This window comes from Bos indicus x Bos taurus, chromosome X (genome assembly GCF_003369695.1).
Source record: "Bos indicus x Bos taurus breed Angus x Brahman F1 hybrid chromosome X, Bos_hybrid_MaternalHap_v2.0, whole genome shotgun sequence".
Lineage (NCBI taxonomy): Eukaryota > Metazoa > Chordata > Mammalia > Artiodactyla > Bovidae > Bos > Bos indicus x Bos taurus.
In genome coordinates this window covers 40,930,032-40,949,312 of record NC_040105.1, presented here as the reverse complement: position 1 = coordinate 40,949,312, position 19,281 = coordinate 40,930,032, and the positions used below count along the sequence as shown (strand labels likewise).

At 39.9% G+C, this 19,281-nt stretch overlaps 1 protein-coding gene across 14 annotated transcripts in view; it reads left to right on the top strand.

The window, feature by feature from the left end:
• The window catches only part of CASK (calcium/calmodulin dependent serine protein kinase), a 377,764-nt gene that overhangs the window by 123,665 nt on the left and 234,818 nt on the right, over nt 1-19,281 (top strand). For all 14 annotated transcript variants that reach the window (XM_027534512.1, XM_027534509.1, XM_027534508.1 and 11 more), the window contains exon 3: nt 15,737-15,842. In XM_027534512.1, the coding sequence (XP_027390313.1) occupies nt 15,737-15,842 (106 nt within the window). The remainder of the gene's footprint in view (nt 1-15,736; nt 15,843-19,281) is intronic.

The window sequence follows — 19,281 nt, the reverse complement described above, 5'->3', positions numbered from 1 at the left end:
CAACCTCTGGTAGGTCTCTTCAGAGGGAGTAGCCTTGAGAATGTGCACAACTTTCCTGACTATTAGGAATGACTCTGGCTTTAACTGGGCTCCTTCGACCCACTCATCCCCTGATCTCCCATTAAGATGATCTACCTCTGTTGGCATCATACTGTACTAATTGTTAGTGATTGCTCTATTGTTTTTGACAATGCCTTGTGGTATAACTTACTCCATATTCTGATCCAGTTAAAGTTGAGCCCCTTGTCAGGGGAAGGATTTGCTAGCCTATGAGGCTTGCTATACCCTCCCCTGGGCAGAATCTCTTCTATGGAACAAGAGCGTGGTGGAAAAGGAAACTCCTCTTCACTGGCTACTCTACGCAGATCTTCCCTATGGAGCAAGCTGTATTTGGGGAGGGGGGGTTACGAGGAGAGGAGGGGAGCTCCCTTCTGGCTGCTACTACCACTCCATAGGGATCTTCCACATCAGAGCCAGGGAGGATGATATTTGCCATTGTTCACCAGATGCTAACTGTCTTGGACAAGTTCTTTGGCCTAGAAAGTTGAAGGAGATTACAGCTGCCACTGGGCTGCCAAGCCCACCTCTGTGGCTCTCCAGCATTGCAGGAAAGAGGGACTGACTACTCTTTACCAGCTGCCCCGCCTGGATAAATCTGGATTTAGCTGGACTTGGGAGTGGCAACTAGGCGCTGCCATCCAGCTTCTACCAGCCACTCAAGATAGCCTTCGACAGCATGGAACCATGGAAAGTGGGATATGCTGATGTTCACCAGCTGCGAGATCCACCCTAAACAGCTTTTCTTCCTCATGGAGCTGATCTGCACACAGCTGCTGAGCCCCTTTGAATAGGTCCTCCTCAGGCAGAACTAAGGGGACACAGGTTCAGTCCCAGTCCTGAATGCCACAGCCTCCCATTCTTCTTATCGAGTTTCTGTAGATGTTATTGAATAACTGCTTCTCAGTTTGTTGTAAGTCTTTTGATCAATCTCCAGAGACTTTGAATGATTGTTAATTTTAGCCTGCTTCATATTCATCTCTCTATGGGAGAGGTTTCCTTGTACTCACAGCCATTCTGGAAGCCCTACCTAGTCGTATTTTTAATGATTCTGCACCTTACAGCAGTCTGGGTTTTCAAAGATATAATCAGGTGGCTTGGATAGACTAAACTGAGAATTTTTTGAAAGATAGTAGGATTTTATTACTGAACTTTGCTCTGATTTAACTTTAATCAAGACTTTATATTTCAGCTTCTATATTCCTAGCTAAGTCTCTTCAATCGTGTCTGAGTCTCTGTGACTGCATGGACTGTAGCCCACCAGGCTCCTCTGTCCATGGATTCTCCAGACAAGAATACTGGAGTGGGTTGCCATGTCCTTCAGGGGATCTTCCCAACCCAGGGATCGAACTCACGTCTCTTAAGTCTCCATTGTAGGCGGGTTCTTTACGACTAGCCCCACCTGGGAAGTCCCTACAAAGAGCTTATTTATAACTTGCATCTGTGAGTGAGTGACTTAATTGCTCTCTGCCTCAGATTCCTCATGTATAAAGTGAGTATCATCTACTTCTTAGGGTTGTTGTGAGGGTTAAATGAGTCCACACATTTTCTGAGACTGACTCCAAAAATGTTAGATAATGGTTATTGCTTTTAGACATGTCAAAGGCAAATAACCATCTCATCTGTGTATTATATTATCAAGAGCAATAATATTATTGTCTGTAGCCAGAGATCTTGGTGATATTATTTGCCTAACTAGCTATAATATGATCTTTAGTGTCCTCTAGTGGAAGAAAATTAGATGTGCTCTTTTCATATACTTCTTTTGGAATTATGTGATCACTTAACCTAATAAAGAAGGGTGAGCACCAAAGAATTATGTTTTTGAACTGTGGTGTTGGAGAAGACTCTTAAGACTTCTTGGACTGCAAGGAGATCAAACCAGTCAATCCTAAATGAATTTAATCCTCAATATTCATTGGAAGGACTGATGCTGAAACTGAAGCTCCAGTACTTTGGCCACCTTAAGACTGACTCATTAGAAAAGACCCTGATGTTGGAAAAGATTGAGGGCATAAAGAGAAGGGGGCGACAGAGGATGAGATGGTTGCATGGCATCACTGACTCAATGGACATGAGTTTGAGCAAGCTCCAGGAGTTGATAATGGACAGGGAAGCCTGGCATGCTGCAGTCCATGGGGCCGCAAAGAGATGGACATGACTGAGCAACCAACACTTTCATTTTCTTTCTTCATTCTTTCAAGAGAAGACTTTTTTTGGCCATGTGATTTATAATATTAAATAATACAGGGCATACACTCTGCAGTGACATAGAAATGTTAGGCAGATGTTACTTTTGCTTTAAGCCAGTGCACTCAGTAGCACCTTGAAGTTTTTCATTTTAAGTTATAATACAATATACAAATAACCTTAGCAGTCAATTATCTTCACACAGATGGCATTTTTGGGCCATTCTCTGAAAATGCTTTAATCAGTGTGTATGTGCTACCTGGACTAGATTGTCTGAAATTTTGGAGATTTTTAGAGTTCTCTTCCAGTAGAGTATAGAGTGACGGAAAGATTGAGAATCAGAGACCTGAATTCATTTTCTAGTTGTGCTATGAACTAGCTGTGTGACTTCAATACCTCGTTTCTCTTAGGAGTAAAATGTGAGGATGAAGAGGAGCATGTGATGATGGCTCCCTTACTGTCCCATTTCCAACCCTCTCTGATTCAATGATACACACACACATACAATTTGATGTGAGAGAGAAGACATAATAGACATTGGTTGAGTGAGGTATGTGTGTTTGGTGCTGCCTTCCAGCAGTGTTAGCCGGAATATAACTCACCAGCACTAGCACAGTTTGGGAAAGACTGAAACAGAGTTGTGTATAGGAGAGCTGTTGTGAGATCACAGCAGGGTGTGCCTACCTCAGCTGAGGAGACTGTTTTGCGGTAAAGTGTGAGTAGAATTTGAATGGATAGGAGTTGGTGTTTTTCAACAGAGAAGGAAGCACACAGAGCATCAAACAGGGAGCAGCATTTTCAAGAGCACAAAGAGCATGGGGGATAGAGTAGGTGTTGCAGTAGCTGTGGGTAGTTCACAGTAGGAGTCAGGGAGGATAATGGGAGAAGTTAGAAATGAATGTAATGTGTGTGACATCATCCCCCCAACCCCAAAATTGAAAGAAAAAGGTAAACCTAAATTACTTGACTAAGAAGCAGAAGATGTGTGTGTGTGTGTGTGTGGACTGTAGCCCTCCAGGCTCCTCTCTCCATGAGATTCTTCAGACAAGAATACTGGAGTGGGTTGCCATTCTCTTCTCCAGGGGATCTTCCTGACCCAGGGATGAAACCTAGGTCTTCTGCTTGGCAGGCAAATTCTTTACTACTGAGCCACCTGGGAAACCCAAGAAATAAGAGAACTGGGTTCTTCTTCCAGTTATGTTGCTAAATAGCTTTGTGCACCCCAGTTAAGTTGTTTGACTTAAAAATCATTTTGGAAAGGCTTCCCACGTGGAGCTGAGGAATTATAACATCTTGGTAGATAGGATGGACAGCCATGAAGGTTTTTGAAGTGATATAGTACTTGTTTTAGAATAAAAAACTATGATGACAATTTAATGAGTAGAGTGAAAAGAAGGAACTGGAAGCAGAGAAACCCATTAGAAGATCTTTGCTGTGATCCAGACAAGAATCCATGAGGGCTGAAACTAGGCTAAGTGCAAGAAGGGGCAGATTGTTTTGACAGGTGTTACAGAAATTGAATGGACAGGTTTTGGCAGCTGCATATGGAAGTGGGAGAAAAGTAGTAGTTGGTGTGAGGATGACTCTAAGGACTGTCTAGAAGAGTAATGGTGCCAGTAGTCAGTGGGCCACACATACAAAGCTATGTGGATTGTGTTTTGCTTTTTTTAAAAACCAGTGTCCTCATTATTAGACACTTCAACTGTACCTGCTTTTTACTACCCACCCACCCACCCCCGCAACACACACACACAAATAATTCTTTGGTCAACTTCAGATTTGGTTCCTTATGAATTGTTTTAAGTGGTTTCCCAAAAAAATGTAGATGAAAAATTTCAAAGTAAGAGTAGGTTTAGAACTATGTAGTACTGTGTTTCAGTTATTGGATGTTCGTGTTGCCAACTTCTTGTCATCAAACTTGGTTTGACTGACATTTGGTAAAGGTAAGAGAGAATTATTTCCACCAAAAATGGTCAAAGGGAAAGGAAACAACTTACGGTGCACATGCTCTGTGCCATGCCCCATGGAAGGCACTTTCACAGTCACCCGGGGCTAACTACAACCAGGATGGGAGCTATTCTCTTAGTCTTTTCATTTTATAGATGATGAAACCAACGTTCAGGGTCATAACATCTTCTAAATGATGGAAAGTAAGTAAGTAAGTGTTAGTTGCTCAGTCATGTATAACTCTTTGCAACCCCGTGGGCTTGTAGCCTGCCCGGCTCCTCTGTCCATGGGATTCTCCAGGCAAGAATACTGGAGTGAGTAGCCATTCCCTTCTCCAGGAGATCTTCCTGACCCAGGGATCAAACCTGGGTCTTCCACATCACAATCAGATTCTTTACCATCTCAGCCACCAAGATTTAAACACAGGCCTTTTGACTACAAATCTGTTGCTCTATTATATCATAACTGCCTCCAAGCAGAAGAGTGTTAGCATTTGAAAGGATAAGTGCCAGATCTGAGGAAATAAGTGACCAACCATCCCAGTTTACCTGGGACTGAGGGCAGGTTCTTGGGACACAGAACTTTCAGTGCTACAACTAGAAAGCACTGGGCAAACTAGAACACATTGGCACCCTTTCTGGAAAAGTCACTTATATGAAATAAGCCATTATCTAGAATGGCCTGACGGAGAACGCAATGGCACCCCACTCCAGTACTCTTGCCTGGAAAATACCATGGGTGGAGGAGCCTGGTGGGCTGCAGTCCATGGGGTCGAGAAGAGTTGGACACGACTGAGCGACTTCACTTTCACTTTTCACTTTCATGCACTGGAGAAGGAAATGGCACCCCACTCCAGTCCTCTTGCCTGGAAAATCCCATGGATGGAGGAGCCTGGTAGGCTTCAGTCCACGGGGTCTCTAAGAATCGGACACAACTGAGTGACTTCACTTTCACTTTTCACTTTGATGCATTGGAGGAGGAAATGGCACCCCACTCCAGTACTCTTGCCTGGAAAATCCAATGGGCGGAAGAGCCTAGTAGGCTGCAGTCCACGGGGTCTGAGCGACTTCCCTTTCACTTTTCACTTTCATGCGTTGGAGAAGGAAATGGCAACCCACTCCAGTGTTCTTGCCTGGAGAATCCCAGGGATGGGGGATCCTGGTGGGCTGCCGTCTATGGATTCGCACAGAGTTGGACATGACTGAAGCAACTTAGTAGCAGCAGCAGCAGAATGACCTGAATAAGGTATTATTTGTATTTGTTTCCCATGTTACTAAGACATGAATTAGACTTGTGTGTGCTCAGTTGTGTCCAACGTTTTGCTGTCCCATGGACTATATAGCCTGCTAGGCTCCTCTGTCCATGGGGATTCTCCAGGCAAGAATACTGGAGTGGGTTGCTATGCCTTCCTCCAGGGGGTCTTCCTGACCCAGGGATCAAACCCCAATCTCTTGGATCTCCTGCATTGACAGATGGGTTCTTTACCACTACACCACCTAGGTCACAAGTGAACAGGGATTAAGGCCCTACCTAACTTCCTTTCCTTGTTTTCACTGGCTCTGCCTCGCTGAGATTGCACTAAACTGTATGAGAATCAGATGCCAGAAGCCTCTGTTTCTCTCTCAACTTTTAAGGAAACTTATGTTTTACCCATTCCAAGTCTGATGAAATGGCAAAGGAACTATAGAGAAAAAAGTCAAGAAAAAAGACTGGTTGACTATAAATGTACATTCTTTAAAGAGTAAGGAAATACATATTCTGACATTCAACCCACAACAAACAGGGAAACCCCTGAGCATAAAGTATACTTATTTTATGTATTAAACATTATACTCTAATAAGTAAACAATTTATATTATTTTGATATCAAGATAGGAAACAAGAAATTGGACCACATGGAATGTCCCCAAGAGAACGTTCTGTAATTTTTCAAAAAAAGAAGAAAAACACTTTGTGATAGTTCCATGCATTTCACACAGCAAAGTGCTAAGTTTGGGGTTGAAGCTAAAATAATATGACATGAAAGTGTTAGTCACTCAGTCGTGTCCAACTGTTTGTGACCTCATGGTCTATCCATGGGATTCTCTAGGCAAGAATACTGGAGTGGGTTGCCATTCCCTTCTCCAGGGGATCTTCTCAACCCAGGGGTTGAACCCAGGCCTCCTGCATTGCAGGCAGATTCTTTACCATCTGAGCTACCAGGGAAGCTGTAAAAGAATATAAGGTATATGCTTATTTTTTTAATCTAAGTAGTGATTGTCCTCAAATTGTGCTCATTATGCAGGTGTACAAGGAGGCGCTAGTTTCTGTAGCTTTCCAGTCTTGACAGTGTTTTTGTGACCTTCTTGAGATGTGTTAGATGATTATCTTATCCTTTGTTGCTGTTGTTCAGTCTGTAAGTCCTGTCCAACTCTTCACCACCCCATAGACTATAGCACACCAGGCTTCCCTGTCCTCCCAGAGTTTGCTCAAACTCATGCCCTTGAACATCAGTATCTACATCAATCCCTTGAGCTTTTTCCTTCTTTTTCTACAAAATCTTTATCACTATAGCAGATGTAGAAAATGGCTTCTGGCCCCAAATAAGTTAAAAAATTGCCAATGTAGAGAGTGGCCACATTTTCAGATACTTACGTGTGCTGCCTCCTGGTTTTGTGGAGAGGATTAAATCAAGATAGTTTATTCTAAGGGCAAAGCAGTGTACTGTTTACTTAAAATTTTATTAAAACAAGGAGAAATATGGCCTTTTCAGAATTCCTTGTTTCCCTAGTCCAGAGTTCCACTCTGTACAAAAACTATCTTCTCCTCTCTGCCACCGTAGCTGCTGTCCTTGATTCTACTACTGTTCTTTGAAGCTGTTTCATTAGTTTTTGTAAAATAAAGATAACAAGATGAACTATTTAAGTTATACATACCTCTTAGCCATTTGCAACTATCTATATAAGTCTGGATTTGGGCAGTAGACCAACAAAACAAAGATTTAATTTTGGCAGTTGTGGCTGTGAGTCTGCAGGGTTATGCATAATCTCCTATTTCAAGCTGCTGTTTATCAAAATAATTAGCTAGTTGTTTTTCTTGATCCTTTTCAAAATAAGTGCCATTCATTGTTACTAATTTTTTCACTAATAAGTTTTCTTTTTCCCTATCATGAGATTTGTTGACAGAAGTATCGAACTGCTGGATACAGGAAACTCATGTTATTTTTAAATATTATGATAGTTATTCCACTATGCCATGGAGAATTTCGGCCTCAGTCATTCTTTTCTTTGTATATTAGACACTGTCGATTGCTTTCTGGGGAGAATTTTGCTCCTGGTGGCAGTATTTCATGGGCTTGCCCCATCGTGGAAGAAAGAGGTGTAGCAGGAGTGGGTCATGAGGCAACATCTCCTACCACATATCCCTGTTGAACTCAGCTGGAAATAAATAAAAATAGAACATAATAGACATATCTCCCACTTTTAAAAAATTTTCTTCATAGCACTTTGCTTTTATAAAAGACCTACATTAGTATCAGTTTTCACTAACTGAAAAAAAAATCTGAAGATAAGTTTTGCTTTTATGAAAAAAAGTAACTACATCATCCTTTTATGCCATTTTGGCTTATAGGAGGTTTCATAGAAACACTCTACTTTCAGATAATGGGGGAAGACGATATAAATGGCATAATTAGGAAAATGTAAAATACAAGGTATGTGAACATTTTTTTACTTGATACTTATTAGTTGAATTCCTGTCTTATTGCAATAACACTTTTCTTTTTCAAACTTTATTGAATAAAACTTTATGCAGAAAAAAATGAATCCATCTAAGTGTACAGTCCAAAGAGTTCTAATATGTATATATGATGAGTTTAAATATAGTACACTCTGTCATCCCACAAAGTTCCTTTAGCTCCTAACATATTTTTCAAGACTTTAATATTGAAAAGTAATTGAAGCATAAACCGATATTTCTCCAATTTTCTTTCATAAAGGAGTGCCATTTTGAAATAGATGTCTGAGGTTTTTTTTTTCCCTTCAGTCTTTATTGAGTGTGTTACAGTATTGCTTCTGTTTTATGTTTCGGTTTTTTGGCCCCGAGGCATGTGGTATCTTAGCTCCCCAACCAGGGACCAAACCCGCACCCTGTGCATTGGAAGGAGAACTCTTTAGCCACTGGACTGCCAGGGAAGTGCCCAGTGTCTGGGTTTTATAATAGTAAAATGCCCCAATCTTTCTCTCTTTTTTTAAAGCTTTTTTGGTTTACATTTTCCCCAAATAAAAAGCAGCAGAGGAATTGTACCTTCTAGAGATGTTCAGAACATTATATTTCTACTTTTATCATGTGTAAAATATGATTGTAATAATGGTCATTCATATATTTGAGAAAAACTCTAATGCTGAAACTTTATGTTGTTTGGATTTCAGTCACCTCTGCTTTTTTCCTTTATCCATGTAACTAACATCTTTCTATTTTTATTTGTTCAAAACAGATCCTCACCAAATTCATGGTTGAGTAATTCCTTAAATAGATGACTCAGAGTTACATTTGAACCTAATGTTGGCTCTATATATAGTTTTTAAGCACTTGCTCTTCTTTCAGAACATTTGAACACCTCAGAAGATAAATATTATAAAGATCATTGAACTGATCACCTGTATCTTTATTAATATCTAATTAACAAGCTAAACGAATTATAGTTTTTCAATACTGATTAAGAATGACCTAGAGTTGTTTTAAATGCAAGTCCCTAGAAATAAATGATACTTACCAAACTCATCCTAATGAAGAATGAGAAGGGAGACAAGTAGTTCTTACAGTAATTGGCTTTATTATAATTTACTGCTGATAGTTGTTGATAATACCTCAAATATAGTGTTGAATTTAGTTTAAATTTGGTATTCAACTGGCCAGGATGCTTTAATATATTTATTATACTTCCAGAACTCAAAATTCTTTGGGAAATGTATTACTAAAATCATTAATTTGTAAATGCTTAACATAGTTAAGGGGCTTCCCTGGTGGCTCAGTGGTAAAGTATCCGCCTGCCAATGCAAGAGGCACAGGTTTGATCTTTGGGTCAGGAAAATCCCTTGGAAAAGGAAATGGCAACCCACTCCAGTATTCTTGCCTGGGAAATCCCATGGACAGAGGAGCCTGGCAGGCTACAGTGCATGGGGTTGCAAAGACTCGGACACGACTTAGCTACTAAACAACAGTGTAGTTGATATTGATTTCTAACTGATGTATTTGCCTATTTAAGAACAAATTTTGCACTAGTCAAACATTCTCAATTAATGGTATGCTGCTGCTTTTCTTCATGCACCTAACAGGTGAGATGTTAGGCTATAAGATTGTATTAAATGGGCAAGAATTCAAAGAAATTACAAGCTGCTTGCATTTCTCATTGTATGTGAAAAAAGATAATAAAATCTGCTAGTAAAATGTATAGAAGATCAAAGAAATAATGAGTTTCCCCTTAACTCAGATTGGTGTGGGGGACTGTCTAGGCCTCTGGTCATCCTCTAGTTGAGAAGGTCAATTTTCTTGATTTATAGGAAGATGGCCTCATTAAAGCCAGCCTGACCTATATTATTGCCAAAGGCAGCTGGGATCTTTAGTCTTCAAACTGGTTATTAGATAAAGGTGGAGCTCAGCAGCAGCATTTAACTTGGCTGCTATAATCTTTCCAAGATTCTGCTTGGATCCCTTTCTTAAAATACCACATGATCATTAATTTCAGCTGGCCAAGGAAAAAATGTTGAGTCAGTAATGACTTTCATTTAGTTATTTTGTTATTAATATTGATTCAAACGAACACATTAATCCTTGTCCTAATTATTTTATGGCTAGATTAGAACATTCTTTATGTGCAGTTGGAGCCTGGGTCAGCTCTGAATTTTAACTATTGAATTTCTAACACAACCTGGAAATTCTTTGAAAACAAGTGAGAATACTTATGTATTTGTCTGTTAAAAATCAGTGTCTAATTTCTGATCATCACTGGTGATAGTGCAGCTGAAATAAAGCTGGTTCTGTAGCAGTCTTGATAGTTGATCACCCATGTCAGTATTACAACTGTTATATGATTGGATCTTGAGGGAACATATAAAAACTATGTAGCCGCAGGAGCCATTGTGGTATGATGTGGAGAGCACTGGACTTCAGTTATTAGCTCTGCTTCCTCTACTCACTACTTCTGTGATCTCAACAACCTAAGTATCTCACTGCACAGTCTTTTCCTCTGTAAAGTGAAACTAGACATATTTACCTCACAGGGTTATTATAACTATTAAATGAGGAATTATGGAGGAACATTTAAAAATCCCAGATACCGCACTGGATGGTCTAAGATCATTCAATAAATTTTGAAGTGTCCACAGGGCTGCTATTCAGCAGATGTTGACTACCCTTTGAGTGTTTCATAGATTAAACAAGATAAAATAATTAAAAGCTACTAAACAAGTAAAGATTGAAGGCAGAAAGAGAAGGGGATGACAGAGGATGAGATGGTTGGATAGCATCGCCGACTCGATGGACATGAGTTTGAGCAAACTCCAGAAGTTGGTGATGGACAGGGAAGCCTGGCATGCTGCAATCCATGGGGTTGAAAAGAGTCAGACATGACTGAGCAACTGAACTGAACTGAAACCAGAAAAGGGTTTGATTAACAATAGGGAAGAAATTCCAGATTTAGTCATTAAGTGATGGATTTGGGTTACTAAAAGCTGTCGTTTCCTTCTGTGGAAGTGCTTTTTAAAAACACATCTGTTTGGAAATAGACTTACAGACATAGAAGACAAATTTATAGTTACTAAAGGGGATAACAGGGTGCAGGGGGAAGAGATAAATTAAGCGCTTGGGATTAGCAGATACACACTACTATATATAAAATAGATAACAGGACCAACTGTATAGCGCAGGGAACTATATTCAGTATGTTGTAATAGCTTATAATAGAAAAAAATCTGAAAAAGAAATATATATATATGTACACACACACACACATATATGTATAACTGAATCGCTTTGCTGTATGACTCTAACATAACATAAATTAACTATACTTCAATTTTTTTTAAATGTGTTTGAGTTTAGATTCTTTTTGGAATGACTGAATGACTTTACAAATGGCTATGTAAGATATGCAGACGAACTCACAGTTGAGAAAGGACAAGAATTAAATCAAGTCAATCTATCCAGAGGTGCACCATTCCAGTTTGTTAGGCACTAGCCACATGCAGCTATTGAGCACTTGAAATGTGACTGCTCCTAATTGCGATGTCGTATAAGAATAAAACACACTGGATCTTAAAGACTTAGTACACAAAGAGAATGTAACATATTTCATTAATACTTTTTAATGTGACTATATGTTGCAATAATAATACTTTGGATATATTAGATTGCATAGACTATGTTAAATTTCACCTTCTTCTTTTTAATGTGGCCACTGAAAATATCTTAATTGTGTGTGAAGTTTGCATTGTATTTCTTTTGGATGATGCTAAACTAAAACCTTACTGAACGATTCTGAGAAAGCTGACTCTTAAATTTGACCTTTAAAGCTCAGACATTGAGAATGAGATCGCCACTCCAGTGCTAAGAATGTCAGAGAGCATTCCTTTGTTTAGTCTCATTGGTAAATACCCGACTTATTTTTGACCCATGGTCAAATTAGCTTGCTGTAGAGTCGTGGGGCTCCGAAAGCAGCATCTGACTTTTAAAAGGTAGTATGAAAAATTCTCCTTTTCCAACAACAACTAATAGTATTCTAAAAATGAATGCTACATACTTTTCAGGAAAATTCTTCTTAAACCACCTGAAACAGGTTTCCTAAGTAACCCTCCCTTATTTGAGGGGCAGACTGAAAAGTAGACCCTGGAGGACATAGTTGTTCTACTGTTATTGGATAGCCTGAACTTATTACGCCATATAGTGGGTTGATTCAGTTTAAGTGTGTTTCTCCAGTTTTGGTCAGAATATCAAATATCACTTTCCATATTACTAATGGCCCCTTTTAAAAGAAAATAAATTGATAAAATATAGGCACATAATTAAATATAGGGACACTAAACATAGAAGTAGATTCTTCCTTAAATCTTTAAAAATTTCCCTGCAAAATGAAAAAATACAAGGCAGAGTGGAGGAGTTCCCAGTCACTAAAGATAAAGTAAATCTTCAAAACACCATGGTAACCCTGGGTCAGGTCACTCAAAGGAATGTTCTAAGCTAGTATCTCTGAGCAGTCAGATAATGACAATTTCAAATCATATTATTATCACCTACTTTCAAATTCCTTCCTACTCTACTTCATGAGCTGATTTGTAGGAAAATACTCTTTTTAGTTTGCTATATCAGCAAGGAATTAATAGCAGTTAGTCTTTAATTTACACTCACATCTAAACACATATTTTGAGCTTAACTTCTTGGAATCTATAGCTTGAATGCATAGATGGTGCATTTGTGTTTTGTAAACTCTGATGTTTCTTTTTGGGCTATTTAATACATCCATTTAATCGATACTTGAATTACGGAAAATGGTGCCTCAGTTATCCTAGATATAAGCCATATTTTGCATCATTGCCCTTATAATTTCAATATGTTTTTATGTTGTTAGTTTTGTGCTGCTCAATCATTGTTTGAATTTTAGTCCCTGAAATGTCAGAAGATAGCACTAAGTCATGTCCAACTCTTGCGGTCCCATGAACTGTAGCCTGCCAGGCTCTTCTGTCCATAGGATTCTCCAGGCAAGAATACTGGAGTGGGTTGCCATTTCCTTCTCCAGGGGAACTTCCCAACCCAGGGACTGAACCCAGGTCTCCCACATTGCAGGCAGATGCTTTACTGACAGGCCCAGTGACATTTAAAGTGTTTTAATCTTTGAAGGCAGGGTCCCCAGCAAACCTGCCTTTATTTTTGAGGGTGGATTAGAAGAGACTAGACCATAAGCATTTTCAGCCATATACCAAGGAGACGTGTGTGTCAAATGGAGAGGTCTTTAGAGCATCCGTTTCTACTATAATATTTTAGTATAAAAATGTGGCACATGTCAAATGCTGAATACGGAGGTTGAAACACGTTGCAGTTACATGAAAGGGGCAACATTTAAAGTAAATGGAAAACAGGAGAAAAGACCCGTTTTTGTTGTGACAAACACTAAATCTCCATTTACTTCTTGACTCTGATGTCAGAACATCGAATAGAATCAGACTTTGATCAGAATAGAAAGCAATGGAAAGAGAAACTAAGGTGAAAGCAGAAGGTATGAAGAGGGTCACTTCTAATAAAATGAGAAGCTGGAGATAAACATTAAAACCAGTACTAGAACTCCTAAACTTTTCGTAGAATCAGAAGGCAGAATAATCTTAAAGGGAGAGAAAAAAGTCTGCAGACATCTGATTTATATTGTCTGGCTTCAGCCTGGTCCTCTAGTGCACTTGTCAAGTCTTCCTCATAGTTATGACTCCCTAGCGCAAAAGCCACACTTTATTCACACCTGTCCTCTCCTGGAGATAGAGACCATGTTTCATTTGTATCTCATCTCTTTCTCCACAATGAACACCGAACCACCTTAACCCCTTCAGCCCCACACTGTTGCACTCCACACAGTCCTTTCCCATCTGTTTTCTCATTAGAATCTTGCCACTGCCCTCTGAAGTTGTAGACCATGCAGGTCCTGCGTCATGTCACCGTCCACATTTCATTTGCCATAAGGAAAGCATTTGTAGAGGTTAGCAGTCAGCCAGCAATAGTAATGACAGAGGCTGGACCGGCACCGAGTTTTCTGACCCCAGATCCTAAGGGATTTTCATCACTGACACTTACAGACGCAGTGTTCTCTTTAAAACAACAGCAAAAACAGACCAAAAAAATCTAACTTTCTTCGACCCTGCTATTCCTTTCCTACTACCAGGATCGTGTCTAAACCCAGCCTGGCATTGTGGAAGGACTGACTTTGGAGTTAGGCCAGGGCTCAAAACCAACCCCTTGTAATAGCTATGTGATGCTGAACAGGTTTCAAAGTCTCAGTTTCCTCATCTGTAAAATACTTATCTCGCAGGTTTGTTGGGACATTAAATGACAACAATCATATTGAGTACTTAGACCAGTGAGAGAGGTGATCAGCCTAAATTTGTTGTATCATCATTGTCTGCATCCTAAGTTTGAATCTGACCTCTCCACGGAATTTGATCTTACTTAGAACATTTATGGCCTTTTCCTGGTTGAATCTTTCTTACAGCCTTTTCTCAGCCTTCTCTTAAATTTTGTTCTTGTTTAGTTGGTAATTTGTGTCTGACTCTTTGCAACCCCATGGACTGTAGTCTGCCAGGCTCCTCTGTCCATGGGATTTCCCAGGCAAGAATATTGAAGTAGGTTGCCATTTCCTTCTCCAGGGGATCTTCCCAACCTAGGGATTGAACCCACATCTGCAGCCTTGGCAGGCGGCACCAGGGAAACTCCCTTCTCTTACTACTGTTGCCTTAATTCCCCCATTTTCTTGACTTTCTTAATATTGTATTATTGATTCTTCCTTTTCTGGTGGCTTCTCTTTTGTCTTCTTTACTGACTTCCTTATTTATACCTTCTGTGAATCCTCTAAGGTTCCTTCTGTGGCCATTGCTCTTGTTGCTAAGACTAAGTTGAGTTAACAAATCAGAGAGGACATAATATTATCTCTCTGCTTTGTGCAGTATATCCTTAACCTTGGTTCTTTTACCTGTCTCCCTTCTACTTCCAAATATAAAAATGTCACATTGGATTTTTTTCATCTCCAAGCAGGTGAAACTCCAGCACTGTTAACACAGGAAGGCTTTAATTATCTTGTTCCATGTAGACATGACTAGTGACACTTACACCCAAACTATTTTTGTGTGATGGCAATGATCACGACGATGAGGATATTAACACTTTTATTTTTCAAATAGTATTATGTAACTTACACAGCAGTCTTTCCTGCATTATCTGAATTTGTTTTTTAAAATAACACTGTGAAGATAGTATCTTGAATTATCCAACACATTTTATAGATGATGTAAAGTAAGTTCTAACTTTGATGTTGAGAGTAGTGCCTTTTCTGTTTACCTTTACTGTTTTGTTTTGATTTTTTGCCTTCTATTCATGTAACTTCCCTGATGTGTGTCTATAAATGCTAGATTTTAGACTAAGGAATAAACATCATATCCTTAGGCAATTTAGGGAAACCTCAGAAAAAGAAGTAAAATTCAAGACAGCAAATTGAGTTGTTTATTAGCTGATCAAGAAAGGGTTATACATTTTGAAACCTGTTTACAAGAGTTTGGGTTAAGTATTTAGTTGTGTTATTTACATTTCTTAATAATAGCTGACTTGTATGTTGATTTAAGCTGGCAAAAATATTAAAAAGTTATATTGTCAAAGATGTCAAAGTGCAAAAAGTTAAGCTTTGTTTGAATGGGGGATTTCATCTCTATAGTTAGAGAAGTCTTCATGTTACCATAGATCCCATCCATTCATTCATCATTCACTCGAATTGTCTTTTGAATTCTGCCTAACAAGGTGTTCTGTGTTTGTTTTTCAGATCTAAAGCGGGAAGCCAGTATCTGTCATATGCTGAAACATCCCCACATTGTAGAATTATTGGAGACATATAGCTCAGATGGAATGCTTTACATGGTTTTTGAATTGTGAGTGTGCATTTTATTTTCTTAAGTGTTAGCTTTAGGCAGTGTTCATCTTAGATAATGCTGACACTTTTAAAATTTCAAAATAGTTGTGAACACATCTGTTCAGAATGACCTGAAGTAACAAGAATAAAAGGAACCTCTCACTGTAAGGTTCACAGTGGCTAAGGGCATGTTTGGTTACCCTCACATTTTTAGCATACTTTAGAGAAGTGGAAAACGGAGGAGATAGAGTTCAGAAGAATAGGAGGTCCCAAAAGATACGATTCCAACTACAGGAGTCTTAGTGAAAAGGATTGGGTTGAGAGTAGAGGCCTCCATGTCACGAGCCTGTCTATGGTGGTTAAGTCGCTCAGTCATGTCCAGCTCTTTGCAACCTCATGGACTGTAACCCGCCAGGCTCCTCTGTCCATGGGATTCTCCAGGCATTAGAATACTGGACTGGGTTGCCATTTCCTTCTCCAGGGGATCTTCCTGACCCAGGGTTCGAACCCAGGTCTGCTGCACTGCAAGCAGATTCTTTACCAGCTGAGCCATGAGGGAAGCCCCGAGCAAGCCTCTCTTAAGCAACTAAAAACAAGTACTAACAGACTTCCTTTAATGCAGTCACCATATTGGCAAGGAATATTCTGTAGATAACAGTAAGTCTTGATTTGAGGAAGCCACTCAACATGTTTCTCACAAAAATTTTGTCAGTAAGATGGAGAAATGTGGCCTAAGGGTAGTACAGTTGGGTAGTTTCATAGCTGGTTGGATGATTGTGTCCAAAGAGACTGTATCAAGCCTTATGGGGTGGCATACTATTCAAAATTTTAATCAGTGACTTTGATTAGGGTCTCTCACAAGGTGGTAATCCAGGCATTTTCCAGGGCCAAAGTCATTTTAAGGCTCTGTTGGGGATGGATTTGCTTCCAAGCTCACTCACATGGTTGTTGGAAGCATGCTTTCAGACTGAGGGCCTGAGTTTTTCATGAGCTGTTGGCCCAAGGCCTCCCTAGGTTCCTCGTCACTGGGTTTCTCCCTAGAGAGGCTCCATGGCAGCTGGCTTCATCAGGGTCAGTCAGTAAGCAAGACCACAAAAGTAGGAAGCAGACAGAAGTCAGTCTTGTAACCTGCTCTCTGAAATCACACACCATCGCTTCTGCCATATTCTATTAGTTAGAAATAACTCACTAGATCCAGTCCAAACCCAACAGGAGAGGATTATACCAGGTTGTGAAGACCTGGAGGTGGTAGCTTTGTCAGAAGCTGCCCTCTCCAGGGGCTAGCTAATCAAGTGAATATCTAGACCAAATTTTAAACTATTTTACAAGGAGCTAAAACAAAGAAGGTGAAATTTAAGACCAATTAATATAAACTCATTCATTCACGTATATAAGTGCAAGATCACTGTGAATTTAGGTGTAACTGCTTATGTGAAAAAGATGTCAGCAGTTTAGTTAGTTGTTGTAACAGCTTTAAAAGCCCTGGATGGAACCTTCGGGTACATTAAGTAGAAGTGTGTGGTGTGCAGAACCAAGCCCCAGCCCCAGTGTGTTATATCAGTATATTGCCCATTCTCCCTAGAATGTTCCTAATAAGCAGGACACTGGCATGCTTTCGGAATGGGATCGCCTGAGTGGGAAAGAGCCTAGAAATTCCATCATAGTGACATGGCCTGTAAAGTTTTTGTTGGCAAACCTGCTAAAAGATGTTTGAAAACTATGTGCTTCCAGACATAGCTTTTAGTTGATTAAAAACTTATATTGTGAGGATGCAATTCTTAGTCATTTGCATGTTTTTAAAAATGCGTTCTCTTCAAAACTCTAGCACTATACCTTTATCTCATTCAGTGTATGGAAAATGTCTGCTCTGTGACCTAAATGGCAGAGCTAGCCATCATCGTCAAACTCATCAGCCAAATCAGGCTCACTTTCTCTCAGAAAAACAAATCAGACTTCATTTTTCAAATAAAATTAAAGCATTGATAGACATCACTGTGACAGTCATCTTACTATTGATGTCTAATTCTAAACTAGATATGGCTTTGCCGTGAATATATTGTCTGGATGAAATAAGGTGGCTCTCCCCGTCCTTTCCAAAGCAGTTTTGCTCTCACAGATCATAAGCTTTGCATTCCCCAATTGTATCTTTGAAGTTAGGCAGGTTTTTCAGCCTAGGTAAGTGGTTGGTTTTTGAGATGGGTTCTTCTGAGTGGAGATACAAAAGGAAAATCAACAGACCACAGGCTTGTTTTCAGACAGACCCAATCATGGCAAATGTAGCTATGGCTTCAGTTCAGTTCAGTTGCTCAGTCGTGTCCGACTCTTTGCGACCCCATGAATTGCAGCACGCCAGGCCTCCCTGTCCATCACCAACTCCCAGAGTTCACTCAAACTCATGTGCATCGAGTCAGTGATGCCATCCAGCCATCTCATCCTCTGTCATCCCCTTCTCCTCCTGCCCCCAATCCCTCCCAGCATCAGAGTCTTTTCCAATGAGTCAACTCTTCTCATCAGGTGGCCAAAGTATTGGAGTTTCAGCTTTAGCATCAGTCCTTCCAATGAACACCTAGGACTGGTCTCCTTTAGGATGGACTGGCTGGATCTCCTTGCAGTCCAAGGGACTCTCAAGAGTCTTCTCCAACACCACACTTCAAAAGCATCAATTCTTCGGTGCTCAGCTTTCTTCACAGTCCAACTCTCATTATCCATACATGACCACTGGAAAAACCATAGCCTTGACTAGACGAACCTTTGTTGGCAAAGTAATATCTCTGCTTTTGAATATGCTATCTAGGTTGGTCATAACTTTCCTTCCAAGGAGTAAGTGTCTTTTAATTTCATGGCTGCAATCATCATCTGCAGTGATTTTGGAGCCCCAAAAAATAGTCAGCCACTGTTTCCACTGTTTCCCCATCTATTTCCCATGAAGTGATGGGACCAGATGCCATGATCTTAGTTTTCTGAATGTTGAGCTTTAAGCCAACTTTTTCACTCTCCTCTTTCACTTTCATCAAGAGGCTTTTTAGTTCCTCTTCACTTTCTGCCATAAGGGTGGTGTCATCTGCATATCTGAGGTTATTGATATTTCTCCCAGCAATCTTGATTCCAGCTTGTGCTTCTTCCAGCCCAGCATTTCTCGTGATGTACTCTGCATATAAGTTAAATAAGTAGGATGACAACATACAGCCTTGACGTACTCCTTTTTCCTATTTGGCTTAAATGCCTTAAAAATATCCTGATATGTGTGTCCCCTGAAAACGCTTTGAGTATTCCCAGAAATACCTAAGGCCCACTTTGAGGGCCATTTGGCCTGAAAGAGCTATTGAAAAGACTAGGAAATTTTAGTTACCCAGGAATCTATTCATTTTTCTTTTGCTGCTAAAAGAGTCCCCAGATCATAAGCCCATAGTGGATCATAATGGATGTCTTTAGTGCTTTGAAAGATCATCAGGTATAAG